The following is a 19,772-nucleotide window of genomic DNA, read 5'->3' as shown; positions in this document are numbered from 1 at the left end:
GTACAAGTACCATTATCACTACCATTATCACTACCAATACCACTACCAGTACCACTACCAGTAACACTACCACTACAACTACCACTTCCAGTACAAGTACCAATACTTACTATTTCAAATAGTATTTAGTTATTATTTAACATGAAAAAAAGTCATAATTAAGTTAGGGAAATGACTAAATAAAACCTAGCTTTAAAGTATATTTTCAAACGGCGACAATATTTTATAAAAAAAAATGCTTAGTGACTGTTCAATATTTGCCCACATGATAAAAATGTAAGTTGTCGGCCTGTCCAAGCTTTTTATAATATTTTGGTGTCGCTCGAGCGATTATTATCCGACAAAAGTCATGATAATTAAATCTTGAACTTGACCTGATGATATGGACGATGTCGGAGAAAACCTTAAACCAAAAGCAATGCAGTCGAGCCCCATTGGCTCGAACTCCGAGTGACCGGAGAAAATACATCGAGCCTTGGGAAATTCGATCCAAGCGGGTATTTTTACATTCAGAAAAAAATGGTGCCCTGAATACCATTCTTATAGCCTTAAATGCAAAAACAACAAAACAAATATTCCATGTATCATTTCAAATTGTTATTTGGAAATCGCATGCTAGAGAAAAAACTTATCCACCCATATTCCTCAATACATTAATAACCTTCATTTGTACTTTTACAGCATCATTGAATTGTGAACACATCAGTCCCCCAAAGCTGAATGCCTTTCAAATGTTAATCTGCACGAATAATTCGTGCATATACTGCCCTCTGGCGGTTATCACATTATAAACAAGGGAACATATTTTCTTATTATTCGTTCTTCTCAAACGTAGAACATTATATTCCTTTACATCTAGCTCGAGGCAGCGAGGATATCGAGCCAAGCGAGTTCGAGCCAACGGGACTTGACTGTATGTTATTTGTTTGGTATATAACGATCTTAGTAAGCCATTTTTGTCCAAATACTTTCAAAAAACAATAATTTGAGACTAATTATATCTGGTCACATAGAAATAACCACTGGCTCTGAGAGGACGAGAATGAGGCAGGTCTACTCCGATATCTATTCAGTTTTACAACATCATCAAACGGGGATTTTCTTTTCAATAATTGTGAACATGTTGTCTTATTGTCATTTCCTCTTCAGTGATATTCAAAACAAACAGTAAGGCCGTAAAAAAAATGGTTTTGATAGGGTCCTTTATAAAAACAGGTAGGGTAGGCAGGCCTTTTTATGATTTTTCTATTAGGCTTTATGTGAGAATGTTATAGTCATCATTGAAGAATGGAATAAAGATAATCTTCTGTAGAAAACTTTAAAGGTTTTAAACTACAAATAAAAACAAACATTTAAATTAAAATAAACTGATTATAAAAACGGTAGTGTCGGCGCCTATTACGTAGGTTGGGTCGTGTAACCTGAACCAAATGTATTTTTTTTTTGGCCTAATCAAGCAGTGAGCTGTGTAGGGCTGTATTATCGACTCTAATAAATTATATATCTTGCAGCTGATACAAGTTGGAGGTTGGAGTTTTTTTAACAGAATAGCCATGACCACAAGGCCATGGAACATGTGGACAAATACATAATTTTTTTAGTGTTTACAGATTAATAAATGCATGCGTCATACAAGTAAATCAATCATTATACAATGCCGTATAATCATAGAAATGAACATTATTCAAATGATTGCATGAGACACAACTTATCTTTTTTTCTAATTATCGAAATGCAATACAAATTAGTGTCTCAAAAGACAAATGTTAATGTGTTACAGGTAGGTAAGTTGTTTCAAAACATTTCTTAGCAACAGGGTTATTATTGATTACGAATAAAAAATATCTATATAATCTTAAATCTGCTATATTTGGTTTTGAAAAAAAGATTAACCCTTTTTGTGCTTACTGCAAACTTTTGAGTAAATAATAAAATTAGATAGAAAAAAAACATAAATAAGAGAGAGAGAGAGAGAGAGAGAGAGAGAGAGAGAGAGAGTCCATATAGATTAAATTTAAGATTGTGTTCAAATGGAACTCGTTTTTCTTTGGATTCATTACAAGACATACAATTACCTTTTTCGTTCGAAAAAAAACATAAATAAGAGAGAGAGAGAGAGAGAGAGAGAGAGAGAGAGAGAGAGAGAGAGAGTCCATATAGATTAAATTTAAGATTGTGTTCAAATGGAACTCGTTTTTCTTTGGATTCATTACAAGACATACAATTACCTTTTTCGTTCGTTCGCTCCAATCTTTCCCCACGAAAAATCGTGGAACAACACTTTATTTGGTATAGCCTAAAAAGGTGTTGAATTAACATGATATTATCTGCATTCTATTTGGTGCATAAAAGATTACTTCTTAATAGCGTTGACTGTCACACCAGACAGAGGACAGATCCGATTCGTGGATTTCTAGTTATTCACTTTCAACAAATAGCATACAAATCCGCATGAATACTATGACGTAATTGACAATATTTCTTTCACAAAAATGGTTGCCTTTTTTGCGGCAAACGCAAAACTCAAAAAACTAAATATTAGAAGTTATTATACGCTAAACATTATTGATGGATAAGTTTCCATGGTAACAAACCAAATAAAATGTGACATACGGGTAAACATTTACCAAGCAACATATTGAAAATGCAATGAACCATTTTTGAACCAATGTTTAAAATACGTGCATAGTATAATGATTTGAGTATTTTCTTTTTATCAGGGACGTGTTTAGTGCTCCAATACTCGGTCACGCCGCGGAAAATGGACGAATTTCATGATCATTCTTTACGGGTAAAAAGCATATATGGAGTGGACACCAGTTATAATCAATATGTGACCTTGATATTGACCCGACGCTGTCGTAGCATGCTCCCTGTACATATTTCGCACGCTGATGGCAACAGCGAAAAGCAGCAACAAATCAACTGCGCCACCGCACAACTCCCAAAAAGATTTAGGAAGTTAATATACGCTTAACCTTTTGGATAGATCAGTTTCTATAATAATAATAATAATAATAATAATAATAATAATAATAATAATAATAATAATAATAATAATAATAATAACAACTTTATTTAACGAAGGTTACATACTAAGTGTACAATCATTACAGACATACTACTTATTTCCAGCATGGCCTTTACACAAAAAGTATTACAAAAACACATATACTAAGTTACATATTAAGCAACATACAAAACATACAATCACACTATCACTATCATACATTTCTTCGACAAACACAACTCAGTTTAATATGATGATTATAAATTACAATAATTTCATACTGTAAATAATGTAGATATATTCAGTAAAACCACATTCAATCAATATGCAAACGAAACAAACAACATATGAACTACAGTAAGGACAATTACCAAGGAGCATATGAAAAGTGCAATTCAGATAAACAAATGCGTCATTTCGGGTCGATCTTTAAAATACGTGTATAGAATAATGGTCTGATGTTTTCCTTAGCATCGGATCAGTTTTAATCGAAACTCGTTCCGAGTGAGGTTGAAGCATACGATCCTCCGCCCACGTACACTTATTTAACAACTCAAACGTAAGGAAAGTGAGGGTAATACCATGTTGCATCATGGTCGTCTTCGAGATTCCAAAATGGCCGCCATAATTTAAATTGTACAGATTTGTTAATTTTTGAATACCTTTTTCATATGAGTAAGATTAATATATGTGTTAAGTATTTTTAGGCAAATGACATTGTGTACGAATGAACACCAAGCTTTAGTTTGTGTTGACGTATACATTTTATTAAAACAAAGTTTGTATTTAAATATCTCGCAAAAACAATGGGATGGTTATGCGGCTTTAGTGCAGATATTGAAATATTTTATAATTAAGATTTTGTTTATTTAAATGTCATTCATCTTCATACAGCAGAAACCGTGAAAAAACAATTCACGGATATTGTTTGTGAGCGAACTAAATTGTTCCGTATTTTCTTACGTTTAGAACTATGCATTCTCTAATTCTCTAAGTGTATCCGCTATGCTTCAACACAGGTTTTTAAACTCTATATTTGTATTAAACTTTTAATGTAGTTTACGGAAAAAAATTAATTATATCCTGGAATGAATCCAAAGGCATATCTGGTTTTCTTATTGGAAAATCTTCAAATGCGACCTGCACTCTTTACGATGGAGAATTGAGCCATAGTATTCACAAATATAATGGAGCGGGTGCCATCGAATTCGAGAATGAAATGTGTCTATTTCAAAAGATATAGAGGATATTTGTTTATTTCAGTGTAAGATCGTTTTTTATTTCACGAGTGTCATAGAAAATCATGTAGTTTTTTTATGATCACGAGTGAAATTAAATACGATCTTACACTGAAATAAACAAATTTTCTGTTTCTTTTATGCTTATTTTCGGAGTTTTATTTGTTTTGTTTTTATTTATTTCTGAATTACCCCCTTTTTTGAAAAAGGTTGGCTTTACGCCGCTACCCGTGGGGCGCCCCTCATGCATAATTATAGCTGTCAACTTTTCTACTTTCGGTTTGCTGGGAAATAGTTCTCTGCTATTCATTCTTATAGCTTAATATTCGCTCGCTTTTTATTGCAAAGCTTTATGAACAGTAAACAATGAAGTATTATTCGTGCACATATTTTCAAAAAAATAATGAAAACACTTTTTATTTAAAGATGGGCATGAATACATAACCAAATTACTACGCCGCTATTTAAAGAATGAAAATTTGGAAGGTCAAATGTGTTAGCAATACAAATGTGGATACTCATTGGATTTTAACCATAGTTCTTAGTTTAAGCCTGCATGTACGCGTGTTTTATAGTAAGTTAATATTCAGTCATCTTACTGTCAGAGACCAGTCTGTTTCGCTTTAAAATGTTTGTTTTCCATATAAAGAGTAAATGCCACGCTAGTTTGTTGACACATTTTGAGTTGTGTGTGGGGTGGGGTAAAAAAATACCGGATCTATCTGTAAATTGTTGTGTGAATTATCCAGGAAGCTCATTTTACGTACTACAACGGCAAACAGTTCAAAATACATTTGAACGATGATATAAATTTTTATTTATGTTCGAACAGTTGTTTTTGTCTGTAATTTGTTTGGTATGAAAGCAAATGTTCGAACATTCAGCTTCAAAGATCAGTAAAATGTTTGATAAACGGGATAACCGGTAATAAACGGTAAGTTATTAATTTCCAATTATATTTATTTAAATTTATAAAACATTTCTTTATTTTTTTAAACATGTTTTGACATAATTTACTGAAGTCCAGTGTTCTGTTTTGATCAAGGCAAGTACATGTAACAACAAAGGAATTAAAAGTAGTTCTGAAAGTTGATATTTTCACTCCTTATTTTGCAGTGAAAATATCAAATTTTCACTGTTGTTATTTCACTGTTAAAACCCCATTTTTCATCGTTAAGCATGAAAGAAATTCTAAAATTTCTTATCAAATATGCTATGCACGGAATGCGCTATAAAAACACGTCGTTTTAGCCGGTATCTTTTCGTTGCTATAAATTGTATTATTTGGGTCTAAAAGTAGAAAAGGTTTCTTGATTTCAGTTCGTGAGTTGTACTCCTTCATTTTGTCAACATCATGACACCTTTTTCGATCTTCAGGACATAACGACTCCATTCCCACCACAAAACTGATACCGATTTGAAAGGTTTAATTAACGCACATTCCGTGCAAATCATGATTTTCAGAACAAATAATTGATATTTCTTAAAATACACTTACATTTTCCTCGAAATTGTGCGTACTTGCTCCATTGCATTCGTGAATTCTCGATTCTCATAATAGACATTTGGGCGATTTAGATCAAACCATATAGGAAGTATCGTTGTGTGGCAACATTGTTCAAAGACATACATCCCATCTTCTTAACTCTAAACCCAGACATTGAATCATTATCTATTGTTATTCAAACCGAGCTGAAATAAGGCCTCTGTAGTTCAGGGCTGGTATTCAATATTGGTCTGAATTTGATGTAAGAACGATGTAGCGTATCGGATTACATGTTATTAATAATTGACAATACACAATGGAGTAAATATAGTCAATGGTGTATGACCTTAAGATAATTTAAGTTGCATACTGAATACCACCCCAGAGTCTCACTTGTTTAAATTACAGCTATTTTATCAGCTTTGTGTAGTCATTGGTACTGGTCTATCAAGTCTTCTAAAAGTTCAATCAGGGAATCACATGAATTATCCAGACGTGCCTAAGTTTAAAATATTTAATTTAAACATGGATTTCTGGTGTTCAATCTTTTTGTTCAGATGGTGCCCCTGGAACATAACTGGTTTTATTGTTTTGTGTGTGTCTTTTTCTTAATATCAGTCTAACATATAGGGAGTAAACTTCTCGGGGAATAAGCGGACAACTTCTTCTCCCTGCACGGAGGTGGCATCAGTATCGCAAAAGTTCCCAAGTAATAACTCAATCTGAACTTCTTTTTCCACATTATCGCACATAATGGTTTAAAATGCTATATGTTTGATTCATTTGCGCATTCTCGCATAGATTATTAGATGATTATAGATTATTAATGTCGCAAACGAAGAGCAATATCGAGCAATTAACCGGTTTGCGTCGGAAAACAGTGGCTTTAAAAGGGCAAATTACACCCATTTGGAAGTGACTTTTAATGCCATTTAGAAATTTCAATGATTAAGTACAGTATCAAAATTCTGTTATGATAGTGATTTTGAGTGCAAATATGTACAAAATAACATTTTTCACTTCTCTTTTCGCAAAAACTTTAAATGCGGGGTTGGCAATTTTCAAAGATCTCTGAAATCTTCCATGTCTGGAATAAAACTTTCTTCCTTTGAAGTAATTTACATGTAGCCCTGTGAATATTTCAGCATTGATTAAAAAGTGTTGTCCGCTCTAGTTCTCATATTTTGTGTTGGCTGCTACCTTTTCCCCCTGATATTTGAGGTTGTTGTGAGAATAGCAATCTGCCACGATTGCAGCTTTTGGCGCACTTACAGAGCCTTACCATTTTAATTAGTTCCTGGAAGTATTTCCATGTTAGGTATGTATTAAATGAATTCTAGTGTGTTATTCTTTTAATTGCAATATGTTGTATTGGCTGTGCTTTCTGCATTTTCGGAAGGTTTGGTAAACTCTGTTCTATCACAGTATTTGAAGATAGCAGCTCCTTTTAAATAACCCTTTGCATGCGTTTCACTGTGTTCATAATTGTTTACAGTAGTAACCACAGTGACCAGATTTAACAGACATCATGGGTGAGAGATGAGAGACATGTAAACAGTGAGAACACTCAGTTCCATTAACTTGTAAGTGCATCTGACTGTAGTTGTTGATGTCATGTATATGTTTTATTTGTTGTTGCCATTACTGTATGATCTGTGTATGAAATGTTATGTATCTCATTAGTCGTTTGATAATACGGGCCACTAAGCACATGATTATATTGTATGAGATAAACCTTCTTTAACCTATTGTAATAACTAAATGTGATGATGCATTTAACTGATAACTGTTTATATTATTTTTCAGTGTGTTGCTTCCAGCTTCATGCTTCATGTTGATTCATGATTCATCTGTATAGAAACGAAGAGAGTAAACTATGGAAAACAGCTTTCGTTAGTTATGCACACTAGGACATAAAACGAACCTCGACCGGCTTGGTCTCATACTCGTGATACGTAATAACTATTTAACGACCTTCATAAAGGTCAGGGTAAAGGTCAGACCATTATATACACATGTAAATAATAAAGTTTCATAAAAACAATTTATAAAGGGAATTTTTAAAAATCAAATTACTCAAAATCGGAAGTGACTTCTCAGTGTTACATGCGTTTGTTTGTTTTTTTTTGTTTTTTCACGGACCTATAAACCGTTTATAGGTCCATGGTTTTGTTTTAACACATGACAGTAAAGGAACGCATAGTTAACACAAATCAGATGATCTGCTACTTGCTTTTCTTTAAGGCTTTGAAGCTGAATGGGTTGTAATTTAAAAAGTGGCTGAACATACTGGATCTGCAGCTTTATCGTTTACATTTTCACCGCACTGTTTTAACTCAATACGACCACCTCGGTCATTTTCCTTCGAAAACAACCGCGGACGGTTTACAATGCCAAATTCCTAACATTTAACTAAGCTACAAGTCGATGGGTGAAAGCGAAAAGGTTCTATCTTCCTCTTAATTCATGTCACTAAGAACGTTTTCGCAATCACCTCAGGAAGTAGACCGTGTAGTAATTTCAGTTTAGCCTTTACTCCTAAGTACTTCACTTTTAGAACTTTTAATGATTTGCAAAACTACACCTAGCTGATAACCAGTTTGAACATCGTTATACAAATTATTCATTAAACTTCTACAATAAAATGGTATTATTATTATGAATTTTACTAATGCGCCAGCGTACTTCCGATCCTCGTCGTATGGCGGAGATGGCCGAGGTGTTCCGATTGTGTTAATACTCGTAGAATGGGACTGCGTAACTTTATCGACGTTCAGCCAGTTTAATGTTCTTAAAAGAAACGTCACTTTCTCGAACTTCCATTGCATGTAGGATGTTGGGGATTGTGAATAATACTAGAAACCAGAGTGCAAACCATTCTTTTCACTATACAATATATAGGAAAATTATTTAGTGGTCTATAACCTATGTATTAAAATAGTCATGGTATGGTGGCATTGATAGTTGGTCAATATCAAAATTAAGGAAAACAATTATAGAGAAAAATAGATCTTTGGTTCAGTTTAACACTTTTTGGATAATACTCAAGCTCACTTTCTGTTGTAGAATATTTTTTCTGAAGACCATTGATCAATGTTGTTTATCAACATTATATATAAGAAAATGTGCTTTTGAAAATGATAAAAAAGTTATTTTGAATCATACCATGGTGTTATGTCAGGATGAGGAATCACGTGACAAAAAGGGGTTCTCACATGGGTTACCATGGGCCACAACCGATGTCAAGAAACAAGTAAGTGACTTTAGTTTCTAAATAACTTTTTTGACAGAAAATATGTGAAAATATCTACAAGCCTATAAAAGAATATGCTATTTTCTGGTACTACACGTGAGCAATATTTTAGATTTGTATTTGTTATGATGCAGTCCTTGGCCAAAATTTGAGCTTGTCGGAATTTTGTAGAACGCTGCAATGCTTTCCATAATCGTTCATGATGAAGCCGTAGTCTGGGTGTATAAAAATATAAACTCGATATAAAATCTAAATTTTTATTTCAAATATATATCTGCTATATATGTAATGAAGCAAACTCTTTACAAAAAGAAAACACAAATCATGCTCTTGACCATTCTTATAATTTTGACTGGAAAAATGATAACTCTATGATTTAAAAATATCATTATTTTTCATTTGATGATTCATACCCAGCAATACGATACCCTGTCAACACTATTTCTCAGAGGTAAGCTATTTTTAAGATATACCTAATATTCGTATAACACTATATATACATGTTGAAGCACCTTGGAAATCAATGTGCGAAGGCATGTTCTACAAGTCAAAGCAAAAAGCGAAGACATATGAATAATATAAATTGGTTAAACTCCTATATTGAAACATAGTTAAAATGAACAAACAACGCATACAAAATAAGAAAAACGATCTAAAAAATTGCGACTATGAAATCCATACCAATAACACACGACAAGCTGACAAAAATGTGTCATTTAAAGTCATAGATGATCTTATGACTGACAAGTATGGCGAAAAGTGAAAATGAAACAGTCATATATGCTTATGGTTTTAAATATCTCTTAAAACTGTTTCCCTTTCACTCTTCGATGTCAAGAGATAGTCATTGTACATTCCTTTGTCACATTCGTTCATGTTCGCTGCTTAACGGCCGCTGTATTCTAGCTTGTAACCACACAGCTCCTGCAAAATAGAAAACAAATGTACACTGTCACATAAAATCCAAAACTACACTGTCATGTATAATACAAGTATACACTGTCACATAAAATCCAAAACTACACTGTCATGTATAATACAAGTATACACTGTCACATAAAATCCAAAACTACACTGTCATGTATAATACAAGTATACACTGTCACATAAAATCCAAAACTACATTGTCATGTATAATACAAGTATACACTGTCACATACAATCCAAAACTACATTGTCATGTATAATACAAGTATACACTGTCACATACAATCCAAAACTACACTGTCATGTATAATACAAGTATACACTGTCACATACAATCCAAAACTACACTGCCATGTAAAATACAAGTATACACTGTCACATACAATCCAAAACTACACTGTCATGTATAATACAAGTATACACTGTCACATACAATCCAAAACTACACTGTCATGTATAATACAAGTAGACACTGTCACATACAATCCAAAACTACACTGTCATGTATAATACAAGTAGACACTGTCACATACAATCCAAAACTACACTGCCATGTATAATACAAGTATACACTGTCACATACAATCCACAACTACACTGTCATGTATAATACAAGTATACACTGTCACATACAATCCACAACTACACTGTCATGTATAATACAAGTATACACTGTCACATACAATCCACAACTACACTGTCATGTATAATACAAGTATACACTGTCACATACAATCCAAAACTACACTGTCATGTACACTGTCATGTATAATACAAGTATACACTGTCACATACAATCCAAAACTACACTGCCATGTATAATACAAGTATACACTGTCACATACAATCCAAACTACACTGCCATGTATAATACAAGTATACACTGTCACATACAATCCAAAACTACACTGCCATGTATAATACAAGTATACACTTGTCACATACAATCCAAAACTACACTGTCATGTATAATACAAGTATACACTGTCACATACAATCCACAACTACACTGCCATGTATAATACAAGTATACACTGTCACATACAATCCAAAACTACACTGCCATGTATAATACAAGTATACACTGTCACATACAATCCAAAACTACACTGCCATGTATAATACAAGTATACACTGTCACATACAATCCAAAACTACACTGCCATGTATAATACAAGTATACACTGTCACATACAATCCAAAACTACACTGCCATGTATAATACAAGTATACACTGTCACATACAATCCAAAACTACACTGCCATGTATAATACAAGTATACATTGTCACATACAATCCAAAACTACACTGTCATGTATAATACAAGTATACACTGTCACATACAATCCAAAACTACACTGCCATGTATAATACAAGTATACACTGTCACATACAATCCACAACTACACTGCCATGTATAATACAAGTATACACTGTCACATACAATCCACAACTACACTGCCATGTATAATACAAGTATACACTGTCACATACAATCCACAACTACACTGCCATGTATAATACAAGTATACACTGTCACATACAATCCACAACTACACTGCCATGTATAATACAAGTATACACTGTCACATACAATCCACAACTACACTGCCATGTATAATACAAGTATACACTGTCACATACAATCCACAACTACACTGCCATGTATAATACAAGTATACACTGTCACATACAATCCAAAACTACACTGCCATGTATAATACAAGTATACACTGTCACATACAATCCAAAACTACACTGCCATGTATAATACAAGTATACACTGTCACATACAATCCAAAACTACACTGCCATGTATAATACAAGTATACACTGTCACATACAATCCAAAACTACACTGCCATGTATAATACAAGTATACACTGTCACATACAATCCACAACTACACTGCCATGTATAATACAAGTATACACTGTCACATACAATCCACAACTACACTGCCATGTATAATACAAGTATACACTGTCACATACAATCCACAACTACACTGCCATGTATAATACAAGTATACACTGTCACATACAATCCACAACTACACTGCCATGTATAATACAAGTATACACTGTCACATACAATCCACAACTACACTGCCATGTATAATACAAGTATACACTGTCACATACAATCCGAAACTACACTGCCATGTATAATACAAGTATACACTGTCACATACAATCCAAAACTACACTGCCATGTATAATACAAGTATACACTGTCACATACAATCCGAAACTACACTGCCATGTATAATACAAGTAAACACTGTCACATACAATCCGAAACTACACTGCCATGTATAATACAAGTATACACTGTCACATACAATCCAAAACTACACTGCCATGTATAATACAAGTATACACTGTCACATACAATCCAAAACTACACTGCCATGTATAATACAAGTATACACTGTCACATACAATCCAAAACTACACTGCCATGTATAATACAAGTATACACTGTCACATACAATCCAAAACTACACTGCCATGTATAATACAAGTATACACTGTCACATACAATCCAAAACTACACTGCCATGTATAATACAAGTATACACTGTCACATACAATCCAAAACTACACTGCCATGTATAATACAAGTATACACTGTCACATACAATTTACAACTACACTGCCATGTATAATACAAGTATACACTGTCACATACAATCCAAAACTACACTGCCATGTATAATACAAGTATACACTGTCACATACAATCCAAAACTACACTGCCATGTATAATACAAGTATACACTGTCACATACAATCTAAAACTACACTGTCATGTATAATACAAGTATACACTGTCACATACAATCCACAACTACACTGCCATGTATAATACAAGTATACACTGTCACATACAATCCACAACTACACTGTCATGTATAATACAAGTATACACTGTCACATACAATCCAAAACTACACTGCCATGTATAATACAAGTATACACTGTCACATACAATCCAAAACTACACAGCCATGTATAATACAAGTATACACTGTCACATACAATCCACAACTACACTGCCATGTATAATACAAGTATACACTGTCACATACAATCCACAACTACACTGCCATGTATAATACAAGTATACACTGTCACATACAATCCACAACTACACTGCCATGTATAATACAAGTATACACTGTCACATACAATCCAAAACTACACTGTCATGTATAATACAAGTATACATTGTCACATACAATCCAAAACTACACTGTCATGTATAATACAAGTATACACTGTCACATACAATCCACAACTACACTGCCATGTATAGTACAAGTATACACTGTCACATACAATCCAAAACTACACTGCCATGTATAGTACAAGTATACACTGTCACATACAATCCAAAACTACACTGTCATGTATAGTACAAGTATACACTGTCACATACAATCCAAAACTACACTGTCATGTATAATACAAGTATACACTGTCACATACAATCCAAAACTACACTGTCATGTATAATACAAGTATACACTGTCACATACAATCCAAAACTACACTGCCATGTATAATACAAGTATACACTGTCACATACAATCCAAAACTACACTGCCATGTATAATACAAGTATACATTGTCACATACAATCCAAAACTACACTGTCATGTATAATACAAGTATACACTGTCACATACAATCCACAACTACACTGCCATGTATAATACAAGTATACACTGTCACATACAATCCACAACTACACTGCCATGTATAATACAAGTATACACTGTCACATACAATCCAAAACTACACTGCCATGTATAATACAAGTATACACTGTCACATACAATCCAAAACTACACTGCCATGTATAATACAAGTATACACTGTCACATACAATCCAAAACTACACTGCCATGTATAATACAAGTATACACTGTCACATACAATCCAAAACTACACTGCCATGTATAATACAAGTATACACTGTCACATACAATCCAAAACTACACTGCCATGTATAATACAAGTATACACTGTCACATACAATCCAAAACTACACTGCCATGTATAATACAAGTATACACTGTCACATACAATCCAAAACTACACTGCCATGTATAATACAAGTATACACTGTCACATACAATCCACAACTACACTGCCATGTATAATACAAGTATACACTGTCACATACAATCCACAACTACACTGCCATGTATAATACAAGTATACACTGTCACATACAATCCAAAACTACACTGTCATGTATAATACAAGTATACACTGTCACATACAATCCACAACTACACTGCCATGTATAATACAAGTATACACTGTCACATACAATCCAAAACTACACTGCCATGTATAATACAAGTATACACTGTCACATACAATCCAAAACTACACTGCCATGTATAATACAAGTATACACTGTCACATACAATCCAAAACTACACTGCCATGTATAATACAAGTATACACTGTCACATACAATCCAAAACTACACTGCCATGTATAATACAAGTATACACTGTCACATACAATCCAAAACTACACTGCCATGTATAATACAAGTATACACTGTCACATACAATCCAAAACTACACTGCCATGTATAATACAAGTATACACTGTCACATACAATCCACAACTACACTGCCATGTATAATACAAGTATACACTGTCACATACAATCCACAACTACACTGCCATGTATAATACAAGTATACACTGTCACATACAATCCACAACTACACTGCCATGTATAATACAAGTATACACTGTCACATACAATCCACAACTACACTGCCATGTATAATACAAGTATACACTGTCACATACAATCCACAACTACACTGCCATGTATAATACAAGTATACACTGTCACATACAATCCGAAACTACACTGCCATGTATAATACAAGTAAACACTGTCACATACAATCCGAAACTACACTGCCATGTATAATACAAGTATACACTGTCACATACAATCCAAAACTACACTGCCATGTATAATACAAGTATACACTGTCACATACAATCCAAAACTACACTGCCATGTATAATACAAGTATACACTGTCACATACAATCCAAAACTACACTGCCATGTATAATACAAGTATACACTGTCACATACAATCCAAAACTACACTGCCATGTATAATACAAGTATACACTGTCACATACAATCCAAAACTACACTGCCATGTATAATACAAGTATACACTGTCACATACAATCCAAAACTACACTGCCATGTATAATACAAGTATACACTGTCACATACAATTTACAACTACACTGCCATGTATAATACAAGTATACACTGTCACATACAATCCAAAACTACACTGCCATGTATAATACAAGTATACACTGTCACATACAATCCAAAACTACACTGCCATGTATAATACAAGTATACACTGTCACATACAATCTAAAACTACACTGTCATGTATAATACAAGTATACACTGTCACATACAATCCAAAACTACACTGCCATGTATAATACAAGTATACACTGTCACATACAATCCACAACTACACTGTCATGTATAATACAAGTATACACTGTCACATACAATCCAAAACTACACTGCCATGTATAATACAAGTATACACTGTCACATACAATCCAAAACTACACAGCCATGTATAATACAAGTATACACTGTCACATACAATCCACAACTACACTGCCATGTATAATACAAGTATACACTGTCACATACAATCCACAACTACACTGCCATGTATAATACAAGTATACACTGTCACATACAATCCAAAACTACACTGTCATGTATAATACAAGTATACATTGTCACATACAATCCAAAACTACACTGTCATGTATAATACAAGTATACACTGTCACATACAATCCACAACTACACTGCCATGTATAGTACAAGTATACACTGTCACATACAATCCAAAACTACACTGCCATGTATAGTACAAGTATACACTGTCACATACAATCCAAAACTACACTGTCATGTATAGTACAAGTATACACTGTCACATACAATCCAAAACTACACTGTCATGTATAATACAAGTATACACTGTCACATACAATCCAAAACTACACTGTCATGTATAATACAAGTATACACTGTCACATACAATCCAAAACTACACTGTCATGTATAATACAAGTATACACTGTCACATACAATCCAAAACTACACTGTCATGTATAATACAAGTATACACTGTCACATACAATCCAAAACTACACTGTCATGTATAATACAAGTATACACTGTCACATACAATCCAAAACTACACTGTCATGTAAAATACAAGTATACACTGTCACATACAATCCAAAACTACACTGCCATGTAAAATACAAGTATACACTGTCACATACAATCCAAAACTACACTGCCATGTATAATACAAGTATACACTGTCACATACAATCCACAACTACACTGTCATGTATAATACAAGTATACACTGTCACATACAATCTAAAACTACACTGTCATGTATAATACAAGTATACACTGTCACATACAATCTAAAACTACACTGTCATGTATAATACAAGTATACACTGTCACATACAATCCAAAACTACACTGTCATGTATAATACAAGTATACACTGTCACATACAATCCAAAACTACACTGTCATGTATAATACAAGTATACACTGTCACATACAATCTAAAACTACACTGTCATGTATAATACAAGTATACACTGTCACATACAATCCAAAACTACACTGTCATGTATAATACAAGTATACACTGTCACATACAATCCAAAACTACACTGTCATGTATAATACAAGTATACACTGTCACATACAATCCAAAACTACACTGCCATGTATAATACAAGTATACACTGTCACATACAATCTAAAACTACACTGTCATGTATAATACAAGTATACACTGTCACATACAATCCAAAACTACACTGTCATGTATAATACAAGTATACACTGTCACATACAATCCAAAACTACACTGTCATGTATAATACAAGTATACACTGTCACATACAATCCAAAACTACACTGCCATGTATAATACAAGTATACACTGTCACATACAATCCACAACTACACTGCCATGTATAATACAAGTATACACTGTCACATACAATCTAAAACTACACTGTCATGTATAATACAAGTATACACTGTCACATACAATCCACAACTACACTGTCATGTATAATACAAATATACACTGCAAAAAGAACACAATAACACTCTGTGTTAACACCTTTCTGCTGGCTGACATTAGGAACTGCATCCTCGTTTTATGCTTAACTTTCATACTACTCGTTCATATGTGTTCATCCACACATAATCTGATGTGTGAGTAATCATTTACCTTATCTGTTCTTCTAAAGTTATGCTTGTAACAATATCTACTTAGATACAAGATTGAAGATTTTAAGTTGTTAATAAACTTCGCCAAAGCAGCATAGGGCGTTGTAATCACAGTTGACAGAATATATGTTTGTAAACAGTAAATGATTCTAGGCTGCATTGGTTGCCCATCGTTTAGTTAAAACATTTAAAGCTGCACTCTCACAGACTGAACGTTGTGACAAATTTTTTTATTTTTTGTCTTGGGACGGTAATTTTTTGCGAAAATCCATAGAAACCATTTATATAAGACTGCTGACAAAAAAATAGATAGAAGATTTTTATATTTAAGTTAAAAAAATGATGTTTTATGCATTTTTCTTAAAACATTAATATAAAATATTAATTTTCGAACGGAAATATGTAAATCTGCGATCTGATCTTTTGTCAGCAATCTTTTATCATTGCTTTGCAGATATTTACGCAAAAATTGTTTTTTCCAAGACAAAACATAAAAAAAAGTTTTAGAAATGGTTTATCTGTGAGAGTGCAGCTTTAAAAACAAGGTGTACTTACTTTCTTGCCGTCCAGGAGCTTGTATTCGCCGTTGCCCGTGCTCCATGTCCTGCACGTGCCTTCGTCCCCAACAAAGTCGTTTGGACCTGCTTCGGCCTTGAAATCATAGGCGAAGACCTGTAATACCAAAAAAAAAACATGATTGATTGAATGTTATTGGGGACCGCAAAGTTAACTCAGCCAATTCAGTATTGCGGATAACTGTTTGACTGTTAAACTTCTATGGAAGCTAATAGCTATTTTCAATTAACTCTTAATATCTAAATTGTTGATAATTGTTCAATAAATGCCTTTCTTCTTTTTGTTATGTAAACGATATTAAATATGATGCTAACCCTTATGTAAAGGACCTCTGCTGTAATGCCACAGTCCATAAGGACTGTTCATTAGTTTAATCTCGGGGTCTGTTTCTCAAGAAGTGTCATGTTTTAACTCAACTGGTATCAATCAAATCATATGTATATTGTTATTTGAAAGAAATAACTCTGGTTCTTTTATATTTTGATCGTAATTCTTACTTTTTAATAGTTTCAGTATTTTATCTCATTTAATCATTTTAAATTTGATGGTAAAATTCGTTGAGTAAGTTTAATATAGAGTAATAATTCATTTTTTTTTGGAGAGATAATACGGAGTAATTAAGCATTTTCGGGAGTTGAGTTAGTTATTAAGGCATTACTTAAAGGCCTAGTATAAGCCTTCTATAAGTGACCCCCCCCCCCAAATCTGTGTACAGTACACAGCCTCTGTGTATTGATCTTAATCTACTTACCTTGATCTCTCTTATCAGATCAGATCTAGAAACGGACCCTAAATGGCCCTAAGCTAATAAACGAATACGCAGGAAATTGGCCCGTACTGTGACACCAGTGCAATTAGCAGAAGATGCACAGCAGGTGATTAACATGCCAAACATTCCTTAAACTAGGCTTTTCAGGAAACTAATTACCTTGAGGCTACTGTTTGATCTGAGCTTGGACTTGCCGCCGCTCGGAAACACGAAGGTGGCTGTACCACGTCTGTGCTTTCTCTCAATCACCATGCCGGAAAGGTCAAATTCCTGCATAGGGAGAAATTTCATGATAAAATGACATTAAACAAAGCATTTATTTCCTTAATTTACAATGGTGATACAAGGTTGTCCAGATAGCGCAGTGATTAGCGCCCTCGCTTCTCACTAAAGCGACCCGACCCGACCAGGGTTCGATTCCTAGCCTTGGCGCATTTGAGTTTGGTAAGTGGTCACCAAGCCGGACAAGGGGCTTTCTCTGGGTACGCCGGTTTTCCCCACAACACAAGATTTCACTCTCCCGCAACATAGTGCAAACGAGAGTGACTTAGTTTAAGTTGTCATAATTTTCTTCAAAATCGTTGTAAAATATACAATGTTTTAACTTCTGATGAAATATGAATACGCTGCGGATATATACGTGCATTCAAATATGATAAATAGATCCTTCTATGTCATTGTATTTCCGGGTATTTTTTTTACCCCCCCCCCCCCACAAAAAAGGATAAAATTACTGGCATTTTCCCCTAATTCTTCACAGTTATGTCTACCCTATTCAATATGAATAAACCAAAGTAAGACAGCCTAGTAGAACAATAAGACCTAAGGGTGACAACACTTACACTCCCGGAGGTGTTCTCGAGCATACAGAAGGCTCCATCCTGGGCCACCTCCTTGAAGGTAACGTGAGACTTGGAAGTCCTAGACACACGAACCGTTCCAGAAGACTCGCTCATGGCTGCAGGGGAGATAAAATAAGGCGTTTTGAAACATGACAGGTGGCGTTACTCTAAGTAAAAACATGACAGGCGGCGTTACTCTAAGTAAAAACATGACAGGGGGCGTTACTCTAAGTGAAAACATGACAGGCGGCGTTACTCTAAGTAAAAACATGACAGGGGGCGTTACTCTAA

At 34.0% G+C, this 19,772-nt stretch overlaps 1 protein-coding gene and 1 long non-coding RNA gene across 2 annotated transcripts in view; one reads left to right on the top strand and one right to left on the bottom strand.

Annotated features, from left to right (window-relative positions):
* Positions 1 to 6,922: 6,922 nt before the first annotated feature.
* Positions 6,923 to 7,621, top strand: LOC128223071 (uncharacterized). Its single transcript, XR_008259283.1, has 3 exons — positions 6,923 to 7,052; positions 7,230 to 7,317; positions 7,541 to 7,621. It is a non-coding gene; the product is annotated as an uncharacterized LOC128223071 (long non-coding RNA).
* Positions 7,622 to 9,230: 1,609 nt separating this feature from the next.
* LOC128224683 (70 kDa neurofilament protein-like) overlaps positions 9,231 to 19,772 on the bottom strand; it is a 35,567-nt gene continuing 25,025 nt past the window's right edge. Inside the window, exons 9-12 of the mRNA XM_052934652.1 lie at positions 19,482 to 19,597; positions 18,799 to 18,909; positions 17,850 to 17,966; positions 9,231 to 9,911 (exon numbers count right to left, since the gene is read on the bottom strand). Of these exons, the coding sequence (XP_052790612.1) occupies positions 9,873 to 9,911; positions 17,850 to 17,966; positions 18,799 to 18,909; positions 19,482 to 19,597 (383 nt within the window). The 3' untranslated portion in view covers positions 9,231 to 9,872. The remainder of the gene's footprint in view (positions 9,912 to 17,849; positions 17,967 to 18,798; positions 18,910 to 19,481; positions 19,598 to 19,772) is intronic.

Source organism: Mya arenaria, chromosome 17 (assembly GCF_026914265.1).
Source record: "Mya arenaria isolate MELC-2E11 chromosome 17, ASM2691426v1".
NCBI lineage: Eukaryota > Metazoa > Mollusca > Bivalvia > Myida > Myidae > Mya > Mya arenaria.
Note: the sequence above shows the minus strand (reverse complement) of the source record. Positions and strands in the feature narration are given on the sequence as shown.